Source organism: Anabrus simplex, chromosome X (assembly GCF_040414725.1).
Source record: "Anabrus simplex isolate iqAnaSimp1 chromosome X, ASM4041472v1, whole genome shotgun sequence".
Classification (NCBI taxonomy): Eukaryota; Metazoa; Arthropoda; class Insecta; order Orthoptera; family Tettigoniidae; genus Anabrus; species Anabrus simplex.
The window spans coordinates 161,098,858-161,115,181 of record NC_090279.1 but is presented as its reverse complement, the minus strand read 5'-3'; the positions used below and the strand labels follow the sequence as shown (position 1 = coordinate 161,115,181).

The 16,324-nt window shown below is 39.0% G+C and overlaps 1 protein-coding gene across 1 annotated transcript in view; it reads left to right on the top strand.

The window, feature by feature from the left end:
• The window catches only part of Fancd2, a 147,846-nt gene that overhangs the window by 86,511 nt on the left and 45,011 nt on the right, over window positions 1-16,324 (top strand). Inside the window, exons 14-16 of the mRNA XM_067158781.2 lie at window positions 2,098-2,217; window positions 7,809-8,085; window positions 14,323-14,474. Of these exons, the coding sequence (XP_067014882.2) occupies window positions 2,098-2,217; window positions 7,809-8,085; window positions 14,323-14,474 (549 nt within the window). The remainder of the gene's footprint in view (window positions 1-2,097; window positions 2,218-7,808; window positions 8,086-14,322; window positions 14,475-16,324) is intronic.

Sequence of the window (16,324 nt, the reverse complement as noted above, 5' to 3'; positions counted from 1 at the left end):
ATTCCACCTGCTGAAATAGGCAGGGTGGCGAGAATATATAGGCGGAGAGAGAATTTTAGAAAGTGTAAGCATGACAAACAGCTGAGCCGATGATGTACGATGACAGCGAAGGATACAGATGAGCATCCAATATGGCGACCAGTCAAATTTCAGCGGGAGGGAGTGAAGGAGTAAATGTCGAAACATATTCAGTGTAGACATGAAGAGGTAAGTTCAGAAAAACTGTAAAGTCTATATATAGAGCACATGAAGTAGGATGGCACAAAAGGCAGTTCGAAAAATAAAAATAAAAAATGCTTAATTAAACAGATGTATCCTACTTTTATCTCTGATGCATATGTCAGTATGGGAATGTAGTAGGTGTTAAATAAAATTTCATTGCACCTCTGTGGAACTTCTCTTCTTTTTATTAAACCTCGTAAGCACTTCAAGAATTGGTGTGCCTTTCTGTTTTGTTGGTTTATTTTTCTCTTGTTTCTCCCACTTCTCTCAATGATGCCTCCCAAATATTTAACCTTTAGAATACCAGAAAATGATATATCGTTGTTTGGTGTATTTGTGTGTAAAGTGCCAACAACAGTACATTGTTTGAAACCTTACTCTCTGCATTTATAGCACAATTATCAGCAGCAGGTGACAATATCTCAAGGTTTTTTTTCCATAGAGTAAAGAACGTAGTTTCTAATTTTGTCACTACAGGGCTCATTTGCTAATTTATTTACGCACATTGGATTTCTGAATTTCATGCGTTTCTCTGGTCATATTTACTGAATTACCAAACAGATACTTTTCAAATTTTCTGTGCTTATTCACTAGGATGGCTTCACTCCACAGGGATTACTACATTTTATCTGTAATTTTAATTTTGAATTATTTTTTACACTTGGTTACATTTTAAATTGGGACTTGAAAGATGCTACTCATCAGCCTGACATTCTTTGTACATTGTGCGTGAGAGCACAGGGTTAAAATTATCTTCTTGCTGTAGTTTCTCTCCTCTGAATGTATTTCCATATATATTGTATTATTTATTTTGTGGTGACTACTTCATTCTTCTTTCCTTAGAGCTGCGTTCCATTCACATAGATGATTTGTTAGGTACTAGCCAAGAGTGCCACCCAGTTTTTGTCCAATGTGCAACTCTAGAAAAAAAATTCATGAGTCTCAATTTACTCAATTTATACCCTATTACATAAAAGTAATGTCTCTTTGAATTAATGGCACTTCATATCTAAAAAAATATTTATAATTAAAAATTTTAAATTCAGTTAAAATCCACATTTCAAGGCAAATGTGTAGTTCTAAAAATCAGCATGACACACTAACTGTTGATATTTCTTGTAGTACACCCCCTTGACTGTCGTTTTGGATAAAATTATGTTATTTGAAATGATAATACGTCATAAAAATCAAAGTACAAGCTGTAGGTTTAGCACCACAAGGAGGGGAATGTTTCGGCCCAGGTAACTTGAGGAAAGGATGAGACGGTTGGTATGGTTAAATCGCTATCAGGGAATAATGGCAATGTTGTGATATTTTTGTTAATACCAGTATTACCACAGAAATCTTTGTTACTTTCCAACACTATTATGAAGTCCAGTTCACTTTCTGACTCTACATAATCGTCATTCCGTAAACTGTTTATGTAATCAGCTAGATCATCATCGTTTGTAAACACGTCGTCGCATAAGTCCGCCATCTACCTTGACGTATGCACGGGATTTACGGGCACGGCGTTCACATAATTAAATATTCGTCACGTGAAAATAAATAATTTTGTGCAGCTCCTAGGGGTAAATTTGGAGCCTACACACCTTCCTTGATAAGAATATACTGATATATGCTACCATCTACTGAAAAAGTAAGAACTACGGCAGTTTCTAAAAGAGTCTACACGAGGGATGAAATATCATTCCTTGCACTTTTGGCGAGTTCACGGAGAAATGACGAATCATCCCTTGGCACTCAGAGTTAAGCTCCCTTTAGAGGAAATATTAGGGAAGAACTATGCATATAGACCCACCCATTATTTAAATTAAAACTCCTTATTTCTGTGTTTCTTAAAGTGATGTAGTACATGTTGATAATGTGCTTCAGGTCCAGTATGGAGCTCCAATATGAAATTAAAGACATGGATGACAGTACTCCTGACGAAGATGAAGACGATGTTTGCATTGGACTGGCTCAACTTGTTGAGAAGGAATCTGCCCAGAACAGGTTAGTATGTCACATCTTTCAAATTAAAGGAACAAGAAAAGGATCAAAAAATAGAATGAAGATAAAGATGGATCAGTGTGGTGAATCCTCTCAGCCATTATTCCTGGCGCTCTAGACTGGGGTTGCCATCTCGGCGTTAGATAGTTCCTCAGTTAATGGTAATCACGTTATTATCCCCGTATTATATTAAAGCCAAAACAGTAATGTCATCATATATGTAAGGTGTAGCATCTTTTTTGTGCTTGACAACACGATCGTGTCCGATCATATAAAAGTACTAGATTTGTGTTTGGAAGGAGCAATTTCAATTCATGTCTGAAAGCCCAGTGACTAGGCCTACATATAGTGCCCTATAGGAAGTGACGAAAACCTATTCGCCGGTACAATAGAAAATATTCAAAAATAAATATCTCACCCTGGATTTAATGTAGATGTTTTACAAGTACGAACATTGGACTAAACTCATTCCATCTTCAAGTAGAGGTGTCAAAAATCGCTTTGTCTCCCATTTGTAGTGGCCACTCTTTGCTTTTTGATTTCCGAGGATTCCCTTAATAATACCAGCCAAATGTGATGCTAAGATGGTCCCTTATGAAAGTTCACCGCCGTTCGCTTTCCCAGTACAATACTTGCTCTAATTATGCAGTGACGGGATGTTAACATTGTAACCGTCCAGGCTTCTCCAGCCATACTAATTTATTGTACAGTCCTATTACGTGATATCACTCGATATCAAGATTATCCGCCATCGGCAATTATTCATAAAGACATATTAATTTAACTTCAATCAGTTGTAAATAAGGCTTTTGGAATCATATTGTATATATTAGAACATCATTTATTATTTAAATTATAAGATAGGAATTCATTATATACTGTAAATATGGTCAGTATGTTGAGTCTGAGTTTGTGTCATTTCATCTCGTGTTGTGTACATGGAAAAGTTATTCTTGAGCTTGGGAAGTTGGAATGACTCACGGGTTTTAACTCAGGAACAATGTATTATACAGCGACCCGCACGCTAGGCTAGCAAGCTACGAGACTACGTCATCGACACGCCTATTGGGTTCTTGTGAAGAATGAAGAGAGGGAAGATATGATACGAGATCTATGAATCAGATGCTTCGTTGTAAAGAGATTTGGTATGGAACAGTTACCAAGAGTGGGGAGAGCTCGGATATATTATCTTGCACGGAGCAATCCTCAACACAACTACAATTTATTTTTGAGACAGTGAGTGGTCGCTTTGAGATACAATTATTATTTTCGGGACAGCGAGTTGTTGCTTCGAGATGCAGTACGTAGCTGCTGTGATGTCGGATCAGGGAGAGACGAAACAAGCATACGGCTTCTGATATATTCTATATTATTCTGGACGAAGAACTATGTTAGTTCAAGTCCACGGTATTTGGTACAAGTCTGTATTATATCAGTAGAATAGTTAAGTTGGATTAAGATTTCTGATAACATGGAAAAATTCACAGCACTGAATTTTCTTCTCATACGATCAACGGTGGTCAGTTGTCACAAGCATAGGGCCAATGTCTAATTTAAAGACTAGGCAATTAGGAAGTGCTAGTCCAGATAGCCCAAACCATATCGCAGAAGGAAATGGAGCCAGTCAGCAACGAGGAAAGGGGAATGAGTAACCACGGAATACAGATGACCTCAATGTAAGCTACAATTGGTGAGCCACAATTAGAAAATGCAAGCAACAGTAAATTACAGTAATGTTAAATTCTTAATTCCCTCCAAGCTAAAAGGTATTTTTCCGACTCATCTCATTTTTTTGTTTAATAAATTCATTTGACCAGATATTGCGTTAATTTTCTTTCTCAAAGCGATACTTAATGGTTAATTATTTAAAATCCTACCCCTGTGATTTAAGTATAAGTCTCTATGCTATTAAATATAAATTTTGCTGTACAGTTTTGTTTAAAACTGTAATGCTGGAGCCCAAACAATACATAGAGAAATGGGAAACCATGGAGTGAAAATTGATTCTATTTGCATGGCAATTTGTGGGCAAGCCATATATAGTTTATATTTATATTCATGTGCCCCAGCTATTAACTTTCGTCTCCTCAAGTGGAAGCTTATCAGAGTGAACAGTTACAACGTCAAGGCCCATAGATATGTCGTTGCCGTCCTTTCGTGAGATACTTTTTCTTGAAAAATGCTTGATCGAGGATTTAGTGTTGATGGGACTGAAATTTCTGGGCGGTTGATCCGGGAAATAGTTTTGTCAAGGAACGGATAATGCAGGATTTTTCCAACATGATTTAATTAGAATGTTTGCGGGACCGTGTAATTCCAACGAATAATCTAGGAAAACGTAGTTTCCGGGAATGGATAATAGATGTTCCACTGTAGATAGGCTCTCTCCTCATCAGCCCCAGTTCTTCTGAGCCCCTGACCCCTCAGTGAGTGTTGTTGCCTGCCTTCCTGATGAAGCTGGGAAGCAGAAATGAACTTGTCAGGGGCTGGACATCAAAGAATTGAAATTGATATGGCGAGAGCCCATTTATTGCCAGACTTCAGTATATGAAAATGTGAAGATTGTCCTTGTCTTTTCATGTTTTGATATTTGTCCTCGACTCCTCTTCCCACACTGACCTGCCCTTGTATGAAGGGTGTACTATATTGTTTTACACTTCATTTTTTGTATGTCGGGGTATGGTTCACATTTCACTTTTGAAGGTGGTGACATGTAACTAGTGTCTTGTTCCACCGTTTGGTAGCAGCACACGCACAGGGGCCAACGAATGCACTCGTCATAGCCATTTCATAACAACACTGTCAGCGTAAGAGCAGACAACATGGAAAGCAATCGTCAGGGACAGCGCTATACGACTTGGTTCCTATGGAAAGAAGGTGTGACCACGGCAGAAATTCAACTGATGGCACTGTTCGACATTTCTTTGGCGGTGGACTGCACGTATGCTTCCATTGCATCGATTGTTGTTTCGTTTGTGGCTCATGGTAATGGAGCCATGTCTCATCACCAGTCACAAACCGAGCCATGAAGTCGGCTGAATCTTGATCATGGCTTTGCAAAAGTTCTCTGCATATGTTCACTCGCCTCTGCTTTCTGTCTCCTGACAACAGTCTAGGCACCCACATGGATGATACCTTCCCCAACCGTAAATGGCTGTGCACGATCCGCTGCAGGGTGTTTCAGCTAATTCCCATGCCTGCCTGCATTTCCGTAAATGTGATGCATTTGTTCGATCCGGGCATTGTTGGCTGGTGTTGACACTGTCACATTCCTTCCAGAACTGGTTCCCTTGTCCACTTTTCCAACCTTCCACCCAGTTATAAACTGTTTTCCGTGACGGCTCGTTCTCCAGAGACTGCCACCAATCGACGATGAATTTCTGCAGTGGTCACGCCTCCTTTCCATAGGAACCAAGCCGTATATTAAGTTAAAAGAAAGTATATAATGGTTCCATCTTTCAGTACTATTAATTAAGGGCAGATGACCTAGATGTTAGACCCCTTTAAACAACAAGCATCGATACTATTAAAATAAGAAATGTAAGTTCACATTCCTATTTCACTAAGATTGGTACCGGTTTTGACCAGTATTCATGGTCATCATCTCTTAATCGAGTCGTATAGCGCTGTCCCTGACGGTTGCTTTCCATGTTGTCCGCTCCTACGCTGACGGTGTTGTTATGAAATGGCTATTACGAGTGCATTTGTTGGCCCCTGTGCGTGTACTGCTACCAAACGGTGGAACAAGACATAGTTGCATGTCACCACCTTCAAAAGTGAAATGTGAACCATACCCAGACGTCCAAAAAGTAAAGTGTAAAACAATATAGTGCGCCCTTCATATTTATATTGTTGTGTGTTCCTTTTCATATCCCTATATATTTCTGTATACCACTTGATTTTTCCACTTATATGTGTCCCTCCATTTCTTGTAATGACCGACGTGTGTAAACTTAATTATGCTCTATATAGTTTCATTTACTCTACAGACATGTATTCAAAGGATATGGCACGATGAAGTTATTCTAAAAGAATGGCAGGAATCACTTATTGTTCCAATTCATAAAGAAGAGGATAAGGAAGAAGTTCAAAATTATTGTGGTATACCTCTTGTAAACACGACCTAAAAGATTCCATCTTTTATTCTTTTACTGCGTTTAAAACCATTTGCTGAAAATGTTATTGGGGACTATCGGAATGGTTTTCGTAGTAACGGATCCACTGCAGACACAATATTTGCAATTAAGACTATTAATGATAAGGTGTGGGACCACAAGGAGTCGGTTCATTATCACTTTATCGATTTTTTCAAGGCGTATGATTCAATCCATATAGAAGGGCTGTGGAACATAATGATGGAGTTTGGCTTTCCCATAAAATTAACATGTGCAAACTGTGTATGGATGGTAATGTTAGCTGTGTTTTGCTCAAGGGCAGGAAATCAAGTTCCTTAAAGAATAAAACTGGTCTGAGACAAGGGATGCACTATCTCGGCTTCTACTCAGCATTGCACTGGAGAAGATTATCAGGAAACTATCTCTTGTACCTGCTGGCATCACATTAGGGAGACAACATAAAGTCCTTGCATATGCAAATGATATTGTTCTTATTGGCCATAATGAATTAGAAATTAGGCAGTTATTTGTGGAACTAGAGGAAATGGCAGCAAAAATTGATTTACAGGTAAATGATAAAAAGATGCATTACGTGGTTGTACAGAGACCGAATCTGTAGGAGATTGACAGATTGCCTTTGAAGATTGGGCAATATATATTTAAAAGAGTAGAGGAGTTTTAAATTTCTTGGTGTATTAATCGATGAGCAAAACCGAAGGCAACAGGAACACCAAGCTAGAATTAAGAATGCAAGTAAGGCATTTTACAGTATGAGTCTCATATTAGGCTCCAAGTTTTGAACAAGGAATGCAAAAATGATTGTTTACAAGACAATCATTCGACCAGTACTTCTGTATGGTTCCGAGACATGCAGTATAACCAAGAAAGAGCAGCAGCAGTTGCAAGCCTTTGAGAATAAAGTTTATAGAAAAATATTTGGCCCATGGTTCGATCCTATCTCTCAAAGCTGGCAGAAGTGATCTAATTATGAGATTTACACCCTCTCTCAACAACACACTATAATGCACTATAATGGGTGCGATAGAATCCAACAGACTGCTCTGGGCTGGGCATGCACTGAGGATGCAGGATAACAGAGCACCAATAGATCTATACACAGGATCTCTTAATGGAAAAAGACCTTCAGGAAGACGCCAAAGCCCCTGGAAGAAGGAGATCAACAAGGTGTGCTGGACCCTCCAAATTGATAACTGGGAAGAGCAGGCTCACGATTGAAAAGGATGGAAGAGAATTGAGAGATCGGCTCAGAAACTTCACGTCCCTCAGAAGCCGAGTGAGTGAGTGACATGTATTTGTATAATTGAAGTCTTCTTCAGTTTGGGCAGCATCAAAGTTTCTAGACACCCACTGTTACCAGACAGCGAATCGCATATGAAATTGTTTAAATTACAGCTGTTTTACTAATTTGCATCTGCCAGTCTTATCTGTAAATTGTGATGTCTTTTCCTTTCTCTACAGATCCTTCTCCAAGATGTTAACCATGAATCCCAGTGTTCGTCTGGTGCGATGCATCAAACACCTCAGTGATGGCCACCTGGGTGATGTGGCTGCGCTTCTGGGCTGTGGAGTGGTGATGCCAGTTCTGCCGGGCGGGGAAGAAGTGAACATGAAAGACCCTGACGAGCTCAAGTTCTTCCTTGATTGCATGTTCTTCTGCACCAACTGGTTCCGTGAACTGCTCAGTGCATTCTCCTACCAGAGCGACGCCGAGCTGCGGGCAAGGATGAAACCAATGGTAAGCGATGAGATTCACTTCTGGAGGAATTTGTGTAATATTTTCATTTGTTAAGTCTATGTGTTCTCTTAAAATCAGTTATGAAATTGTAAAATTGTAATACTTTTACTTTTTTCCCCCCCTAAATTATTAATTTTAGAAAAATATCATCGTCCAGCTCCAGTTTTCCAGGTGTTGTGTAGAAGCGCTCGCCACTTCTTCCTATCAAAGTTTAGTTTCTGTTCCTCTGTGTCCTTCGACTTGGCATTCCTCTTGCTGACCTCCTATTTCACTGCGTCCATCAATTCTATGGCCTCCCTACTGAACTGTCTGCCCCCCCCCCCCCCTTTTTGATATTGAAGTAATTCCTTCCTGTTCTTGTTCTGTCCAACCCATTGTAACCTGCGTCTTCCTAAAAGCTCAGTAACAGGTATGTTGTTGGCAGCCTCCTTCCTGTTTGCTTCATTTCAGATCTTCTCTCTCCTTGTCTTTTGGTTCATTGTTCTGATGAATTTAATTTCTGTTGATTGGATTTTACTATTAGCCTGTCCGACTCATTGGCTGAACGGTCAGCGTACTGGCCTTCGTTTCAGAGGGTTCCAGGTTCGATTCCCGGCCGGGTCGGTGATTTTAACCTTAATTGGTTAATTCCAATGGCACGGGGGCTGGGTGTGTGTGTTGTCTTCATCATTTCATCCTCATCACGACGCGCAGGTCGCCTACGGGAGTCAAATAGAAAGACCTGCGCCTGGCGAGCCGAAGCCGTCCTGGGATATCCCGGCACTAAGTCATACGACATTTCATTTCATTACTATTAGCCTTGTTATGTAGGGTACATGTTTTGAGTCCATACGTAGGAACTAGAATGAAGTAGGTATGAAATATGGTCTGTTTTGCTTTCCGGAGAATTCTATAATCCCAGAGTAGATTTCGCACTTGAAAATAAAATCGAGAAGCTTTCAAAGTCCCATTCAGTATTTCTTGGTTTGTGTTTATCATCGTCATCATTTCCCCTTATCCAGCTCCTGCCAGGTCGGGGTATTTATGGCACTTCTCCATCTTCCTCTTTCCTTCCACTATTCCTCTTCCATGATCTTGTCCCAGTCTAAATTTCATCTTTTTATGCTGCTCCTCACTGATTCAATCTACCTTGTTCTAGGTCTTCCTCTTGCTTCTCGCACTTTGCCTCAAGCATCTGTCTTAGAATTCTATTCTCCTCCATGCTCTGTACATGTCCAAACCACCCCGGCTCCATGGCTAAATGGTTAGCGTGCTGGCCTTTGCTCACAGTGGTCCCAGGTTCGATTTCCGCCAGGGTCGGGAATTTTAACCATCATTGGTTAATTTCGTTGGGACGGTGGCTGGGTGTATGTGTCGTCTTCATAATAATTTCATCCTCATCACGACGTGCAGGTCGCGTACGGCCTTCAAATTAAAAGACCTGCACCTGGGGAGCCGAACATGTCTTTGGACACTCCCAGCACTAAAAGCCATACGCCATTTCAACCACCTTAATTTATTCTTTTCAATTCTCTCATTTAGCTTTCCTATATCAACTTCATTCCTAACATCTTCATTTCTCACTGTCTTTACTATCATACTTCTTAGGAATTTCATCTCACTGGCCTGAATTCTACTCTGTTGCCTACTAGTCAAAGTCCATGTCTCAGCTGTGTGAGTTAGTATGGGTACATGGTACATTTTGTACATTATCTTTTGAAACAATACTTCCAAGGTAATTAGAAACAGATTGTACATCATCAGTTTACAGTTCCAGTTTCCCACGAACTGTTGATTAGAGTCTTCCAGTCTTCTGTTCATGAACGTCTTATTCTTTATGATATTATCCATTTCCTTTCCCTGGCTTCAATATCAGTCTTCACATATCCATCTCACAGGTTCTAGGTCTGCCAACCTGGCATTTTCCTTCCATTGCTCTTTCCAGTCATAGGTTACAAAGTTTGAAAGGGCGACACATTATACATTTGTGAAAGGAAATTTCTTATTAACATGAAAGAGCATATAAAAATTATACAGCACTACTGAGGTTAAGCCAAATGGAATGCATTAAAATTAAATTATTAAACGGTTACTAAAGTAGGTTGAATCAGAGGTGCGGTACAGTCTACACACGTGTGTAATTGTCACTAGCACTAAGCTCGTTTCTATTTTGTATTAGAGAGCTTGTAAATATTCGAGGAAATTACAGTAGAACCCCTACTTAACGCTTTTACAGGGACCTGATTTTTTTAACCTTAAATCGAGGTTTTGGTAGAAAGCAACCTTTTCTCGAGATCTTTGCCTGTAATAACATAAATTATACCATCATTATTTACATAGTGACAGCAATAAAACAAGCAGATATCTACCCTACACACTGCACTATACTTGCGTTTGTGCTTCATTTTGACAGATTTTTGTCAGTGAATGAAAAACCGCTTCGGTTTAAGGTTATTCTTATGACGTTATAATGATTTTCCATAAAAGTCGGGAAAGATACCAAACACACTAACACACATTAAAATCAGTATGAAACAGCAATCGGTTTGTTAAAACATTTTCGCGGACGTTTTCTAAGCAGCAGCTTACTCATTAGCATGTATTTTCTAATTCCAATATTCTGAACGCATATTCAGTTTCATTCTTAAAAATTGTAATAACATTATTCCAGAAGCTTGTGGCAAACATTTCCATTTTCTTACTTCAAACGGCATCAACTAACCTAGGTTTACCACGCACGTATTATGAAAACACATTTCAAGCTCCCTGTGGAATAATAACATTTTCACTATAAATTTACATGGGAACAGCCTTTCTGAAATTTAACAAGACGCTAAAGTACATAACCTAACGTATGAAATTAGTTATGCATACTGCTTTACCTTGAGAAAGAGAAGTATCACATTCTTATTCTATTTCAGTACATAGTATTAAAATTAAGCAATGATTAACTTCAACCTTTATTTCTAAGGAGTTGACAATGGCTGTCATTGCACTTATTGTGGAAACATGTTAACCCGATGTTTGTTTACATCAGTCGGAGTTGTGAACAGTCTCGCTCAAGATCGACTCGCTCGCGCATAGCGAGGAATCGATACGGAAGATGATCCATCACATCCAGTATAAACACTCATCCAATATGTGATTTTAGCATTCCTCATCATGTTTATTTTAAAAAACATCATCATAGTTCATTACAAGAGCTCACCCTAAAGTGAATAACTGTTTTTAATCATAAACAGTCTAATGCAATTGAGCGAAGATTATTATGGTCATTGATTTATACGAACATTTAATCACTACATACTATAGTAACATTTCATGTCATTCATTCCACTTACATTTTAAACAATTTCAATGATCAATATTTGTTTTAATACACATAATATAATCTTATTGATTATTTTTAAATTATTAAAATTCGTATTTTATCAATGTATATTAGACGTTTTTTCGTTATATATACCAGGATCAGGGTCTTGACCCACCATGGATTATGTTATCTATAGCTGATGATGCTCACTAAGATTGAGCGAAACATGTCCTACTTGTAATTAAATGGTTTTATTCTAAATATCAAGGACTATTGTCTATTGGAAAGGTGGTTTTATTAATATAATAACTTCTTATCCTTCGTGTCTTCCCGATTATTCCTCTAAGGAATTTCATTTCGGCTGATTGGATTCTGCTTTCATGACGTTTTGTTGTTGTCCGTGTGCGCACTGTGTATGTCAAAATTGGTGTGTAGTACAATGAGTACAGAATTTCCTTGCAATTCTCTGGGATGCCCCGGTTCCATTCAATGCCCCTCACACATTGGTAAAATCCATTGGCTTGTTGGAATCTCTTTCCGATTTCTTCATTTATTTTTCCCGTCTTCTGCTAGCATACTCCCCAAATATTTGAGACTTTTAACAACTTCTAATGGTCTTCCATTTACTTCAATATTCCCTTTTAACTTCTCTATTACCTCTCGTCATCACTACTGTCTTACTCTTCTCCACACTTTGGAACTTAGTGAAACAAAATATAGGTGCATACGTCGTCTCCAATCTCTCACTGTTGGCTGTGAAAGAAGTAACACGCCGCTGCATGCGGGAAGTGACGAAAGAAGATTGTATGTAGAAGTGCACAAAAGTTATAGATATCAAGAAAGAACACTAATGGAACAGGAGATTGAGATAATAGTCATAAATATTAGTTTGGAAAGTAGTGGTGAAGACAGTGACCAGGAACCCAGCTAGGGAATTGGATAGTAGCTCTGACCGATGTGGCAGGAGAGAGAAGTGACATGGTCGATGAAATTACAAGTTCAACTTCAGATGCCACTTGGCAGTGAATTATTGTAAAATGTATGTACCAGCCATTTAATTTTTATTTAAATTATTTTCATTGACTTAAAAATAAAAGGCTTCTCATTGTGCTAATTTGTACATTGATGAATGTCTGCCTGATGTCAATAACTCTTAATACGGAGAGTGCCTCTCTCCCAGCTAGTCCCGTAGCTTGTCGCTACATTTCAGTAAACAGTCACCTGCATACTTGCATGTAAATTGTAGAGCAGGGCCTCTCAAACGCCCAAAATCTCACGCGTGCAAATCGAGGTGCAAGAGCCGTGCGCTGTGCATCGGTCCTGCTCTTCTTGGCTCGGACCAACGCTTCGTCTATGGGTTACTTGGCTAAGCTCGACTCTATTTGGCGCCAGTCAGCTCAGATTTGAAGCGCTATGAAGCAAGTGTGAAGAGGGAGACAGGGGGAGCGAGCGAGACAGGCGTGAGGAAAGAGAGAGACAGCGCTAATGCTCCAAATAGAGGAGTGGGGGGGTCCGCACTCTGGTCAACCAAGCAAAGTCTTCTTTTGCACCGTGCACAGTGCATGCACCAAGCGCATGCACCCTGAGAGGCCCTGTTGTAGAGTCTTGCAACGGATAATAAATATTATATTAATTTTCTTCTCATTCTTCCTGGCCTTCACCTGACGCCAACCCTATGGCGACGGATATACAGTATTCATTATTGGGGTATATGTTTTGTGATGGCTTGTAGTGTGATGCGCTGTATGCAAATGAAGATGTGTATTAAGATGAACACAAACTCTTCCCTCCTCCTCTGAGCTGGAGGAGTTAACCACACACACACACCTATAATCCATTGTTTGACTGGGGATCGAACCCATGGCCCTCTGAACCGTAGGTCAACCTGCTGACCTTTCAGCCAAGGAGTTGGATCATCATTATGCCATTATGGCCTGCTAGGGACTACATGTAGGTTTCAGTTTGTCAGTCTTTGATGTTTTCTCTTTCTTTCAAATACTCCTTCATCCTATTGCAGTGTTCTTTCTTTCTTCACAGACCACATGTACCCGTATTCTTTTCCATTTGCCTTAGAGTCCTTCCATATTTAACTAATTATTATTATTGTTGTTATTATTATTATTATTATTATTATTATTATTCTGCTTTTATAGCCTCATTGGGCCACTTCAATTAATTACCTTCTGGTCACCTTGTTCAATAAATTTTCTTTCCGAATTGCCCGGTAGCTTTTCTTTCATTCTGACCTTTTCTCTCATTCCTCATCTGTAAATACCCTTTTAATTGTATGTCATTTGTCTATTTTTTTGTTTAAATCTTATTTTTATGTTTTTCAGTTTCTTTAAATTTTCTGTTTTGTTTTGCAAATTGTCCACAGTTATTTCTAGTTCTGCCATATCCTCTCTAATTTCCTTAATCTATCCTACTTGTTGCTTCAGATTCCAGAGTTTCGCTATAATTTTTCTGCTTAATCTGGTTTCTGGTGTCCTCATAATGTAAAAAAAAAAATCCTCTTCCGTATAGTATCTGTGATGGGCTCCAGTTCTCTGTACAGCACTTCATGTGGCAATATCCACCACTGTCCATCTTTTTATATTGTTTATCTATGCATGTTTCTAGCTGCTATTCTCTCCATTTTTGGGATTTTGTGTCTATTCTGTTTCTCTGAGTGACATTAAAAAGAGTTTCGTTACTGTATGTCACCTGGTTGAACCACCGTCTTGTAATGTTTTGATCAATAAACATTTTTAATTGTATGTAGACCATGTTAATTTTTAAGCATTTATCATTTTATTAGTTCTTTCTTGCCATGCAGGTTTCTCGCCCAAGTTGTATAATATAATTTATCCTAGGTATTTAAATTATTTCACTATTTTTACTTTCCTGTTATTTACTGTCTTGTTGTTATTATTATTGTTATTATGATCATAATCATCAACTCCCAGGTCCTGCAGCGGTTGGCTGATGTAGTGTCTCTGCAGCGAACTCTAGGGAAGTTCCTACCTCATGCTATTGACTACGTGCCTCCTCCTTGCCAGTTCTATGCCATACCGAAGCTTCCACAGCCAGCGAAATTCAAGAAGGTGGGAGCAAAGAGGTGAGTTCATCTGAGAAAGCCTCTCTGTTTCATTGCTCATATAGAGGTGTCTCAAGTGATCAGAAGTAGACTGTACGGCTCATCAACTCAAGTTGGCAGGTTTAGTCCTGGCTACAGCAGTAAAGTGATAGTATGTTAATGATCTCTGTTTGTGTATTGATGGCGATTATTATTATTACACTAGACTCTTGCTAATCTGGCGATTTCTTGCGCAGGGTGGTGCCAAATTAGTGTGCTGGATTACTGAGACTGACTGAGAAATTTAATTGAATGTCTACTGTTCATTATTAAAACCAATATTACAATGAAGCATTGATACATTTAAGAAAAGACTGGTTTAGAAAACATTATTCCTTGAGATTGCTACATGCAATATCACTCATCATGAAATATGTTCCGAATTCTTAGTCACCGCTATGAAGATGACTGATGGCGGTATGCTTTGCCATGCTATTACTTCAGAAGCACTTCACTTTTTACAAACTTTAGTCTATTATAATACTAGTTTCGACCGATGTCATAGTTTCGACCGTACATTTGAAAGTAAAACTGTGTATGGATTAGGTGGAAGAACAAACTAAAGTTTGTAAAAAGTGAGTCATATCCATCAATACAGGCCTAACCATGAAATTTATTGCTTATATGTTAGAAGCACTTTGTCGCTACCGCACCTACAGTATCTGGTTATGTCACATACTCCATTATGTACATTGTATAGGGCCGATGACCTATATGTTAGGCTTGTTTAAACTTCATCATCATCATAATCATCATACATTACACACTCAAGCTTCGACTGGAGAAATCTTTTAGTCTCACTGTTTCTGTTATGTTCTCTTCATCATTACTTTCATCTTTACTTTCCTTCACACTTTTGATTACTTTCTTGACTGTTAAAATCTGGTCTACTTCAGTTTCCTGATTTTGGCACACAGTAACATTGTCTTCATCTATATCCTCTCCTAGTGAAAGCTTGTGGAACGTGTCAAAGAAGTATCGGGTGTCGAGTTAATAGCTGCAGCACAGCTATCTATAGCAGTGTGTAACAGGATAGAAGCTCATCTCTGCTTATCTAACATTACAGCTAGAAGCCAGATTACTGAGTAGGTAGACATTGGAATTAAGTCATCAAGTCATATATAGAAAGACAGAAAAATGCAATGTGATTTGCCCTTACGCTGCTAAGGGCAAACACTTAAAAAAGAAGCAGCAACAGTGGTAAAGACTGATTTTGCCTTGCAAGCAGATGGGAAACTGCCAGTTGGACGACCAAGGCAATGTTGGTTTGACACCTTGCACAGGCCTGTAACTTAAACAGGCACATGATCGTATCGAGCGGCAATAGAGAGCGAAAACAGCGGACCCCACCAGCCTGTAGGACAACGCTAACGAAGAAGACAAAAGTGCAAGAGGATAAATATCATGAGAGTTCACTGTAGGAAGACGAAGCAACAGGAGGAGGAGGAGGCAAGGAAAAACAATCAGAACACAAGAGGACAAGGAAAATGTCCACATTGTTATACACTGCTGTTTTTAAATAGATGAGCTCCCTTCATCAATCCCAGTTCTTGTCAGCCCCCCCCCCCCCCCCCCCCCGGCGAGTTTTTTTTCTTTCCAGCTTCTTCAGGGGGGACAGACATCAACATTCATTTAGAAGCCGTCTTGACAGATTTTCAGTCTTGATGCGGGAAATGTAGGATAAGACAAAAGCTGGATATATATATATATATAGGAAAAAGGAAGAAATGGAATGCTATCTATTTGAAGACAACAGTGTATGAAGATGTGGAGATTATCCTTGTTCATTTTTTGTTTACATGGTTATACTTTTCTCATTCATTTGCTCTCTT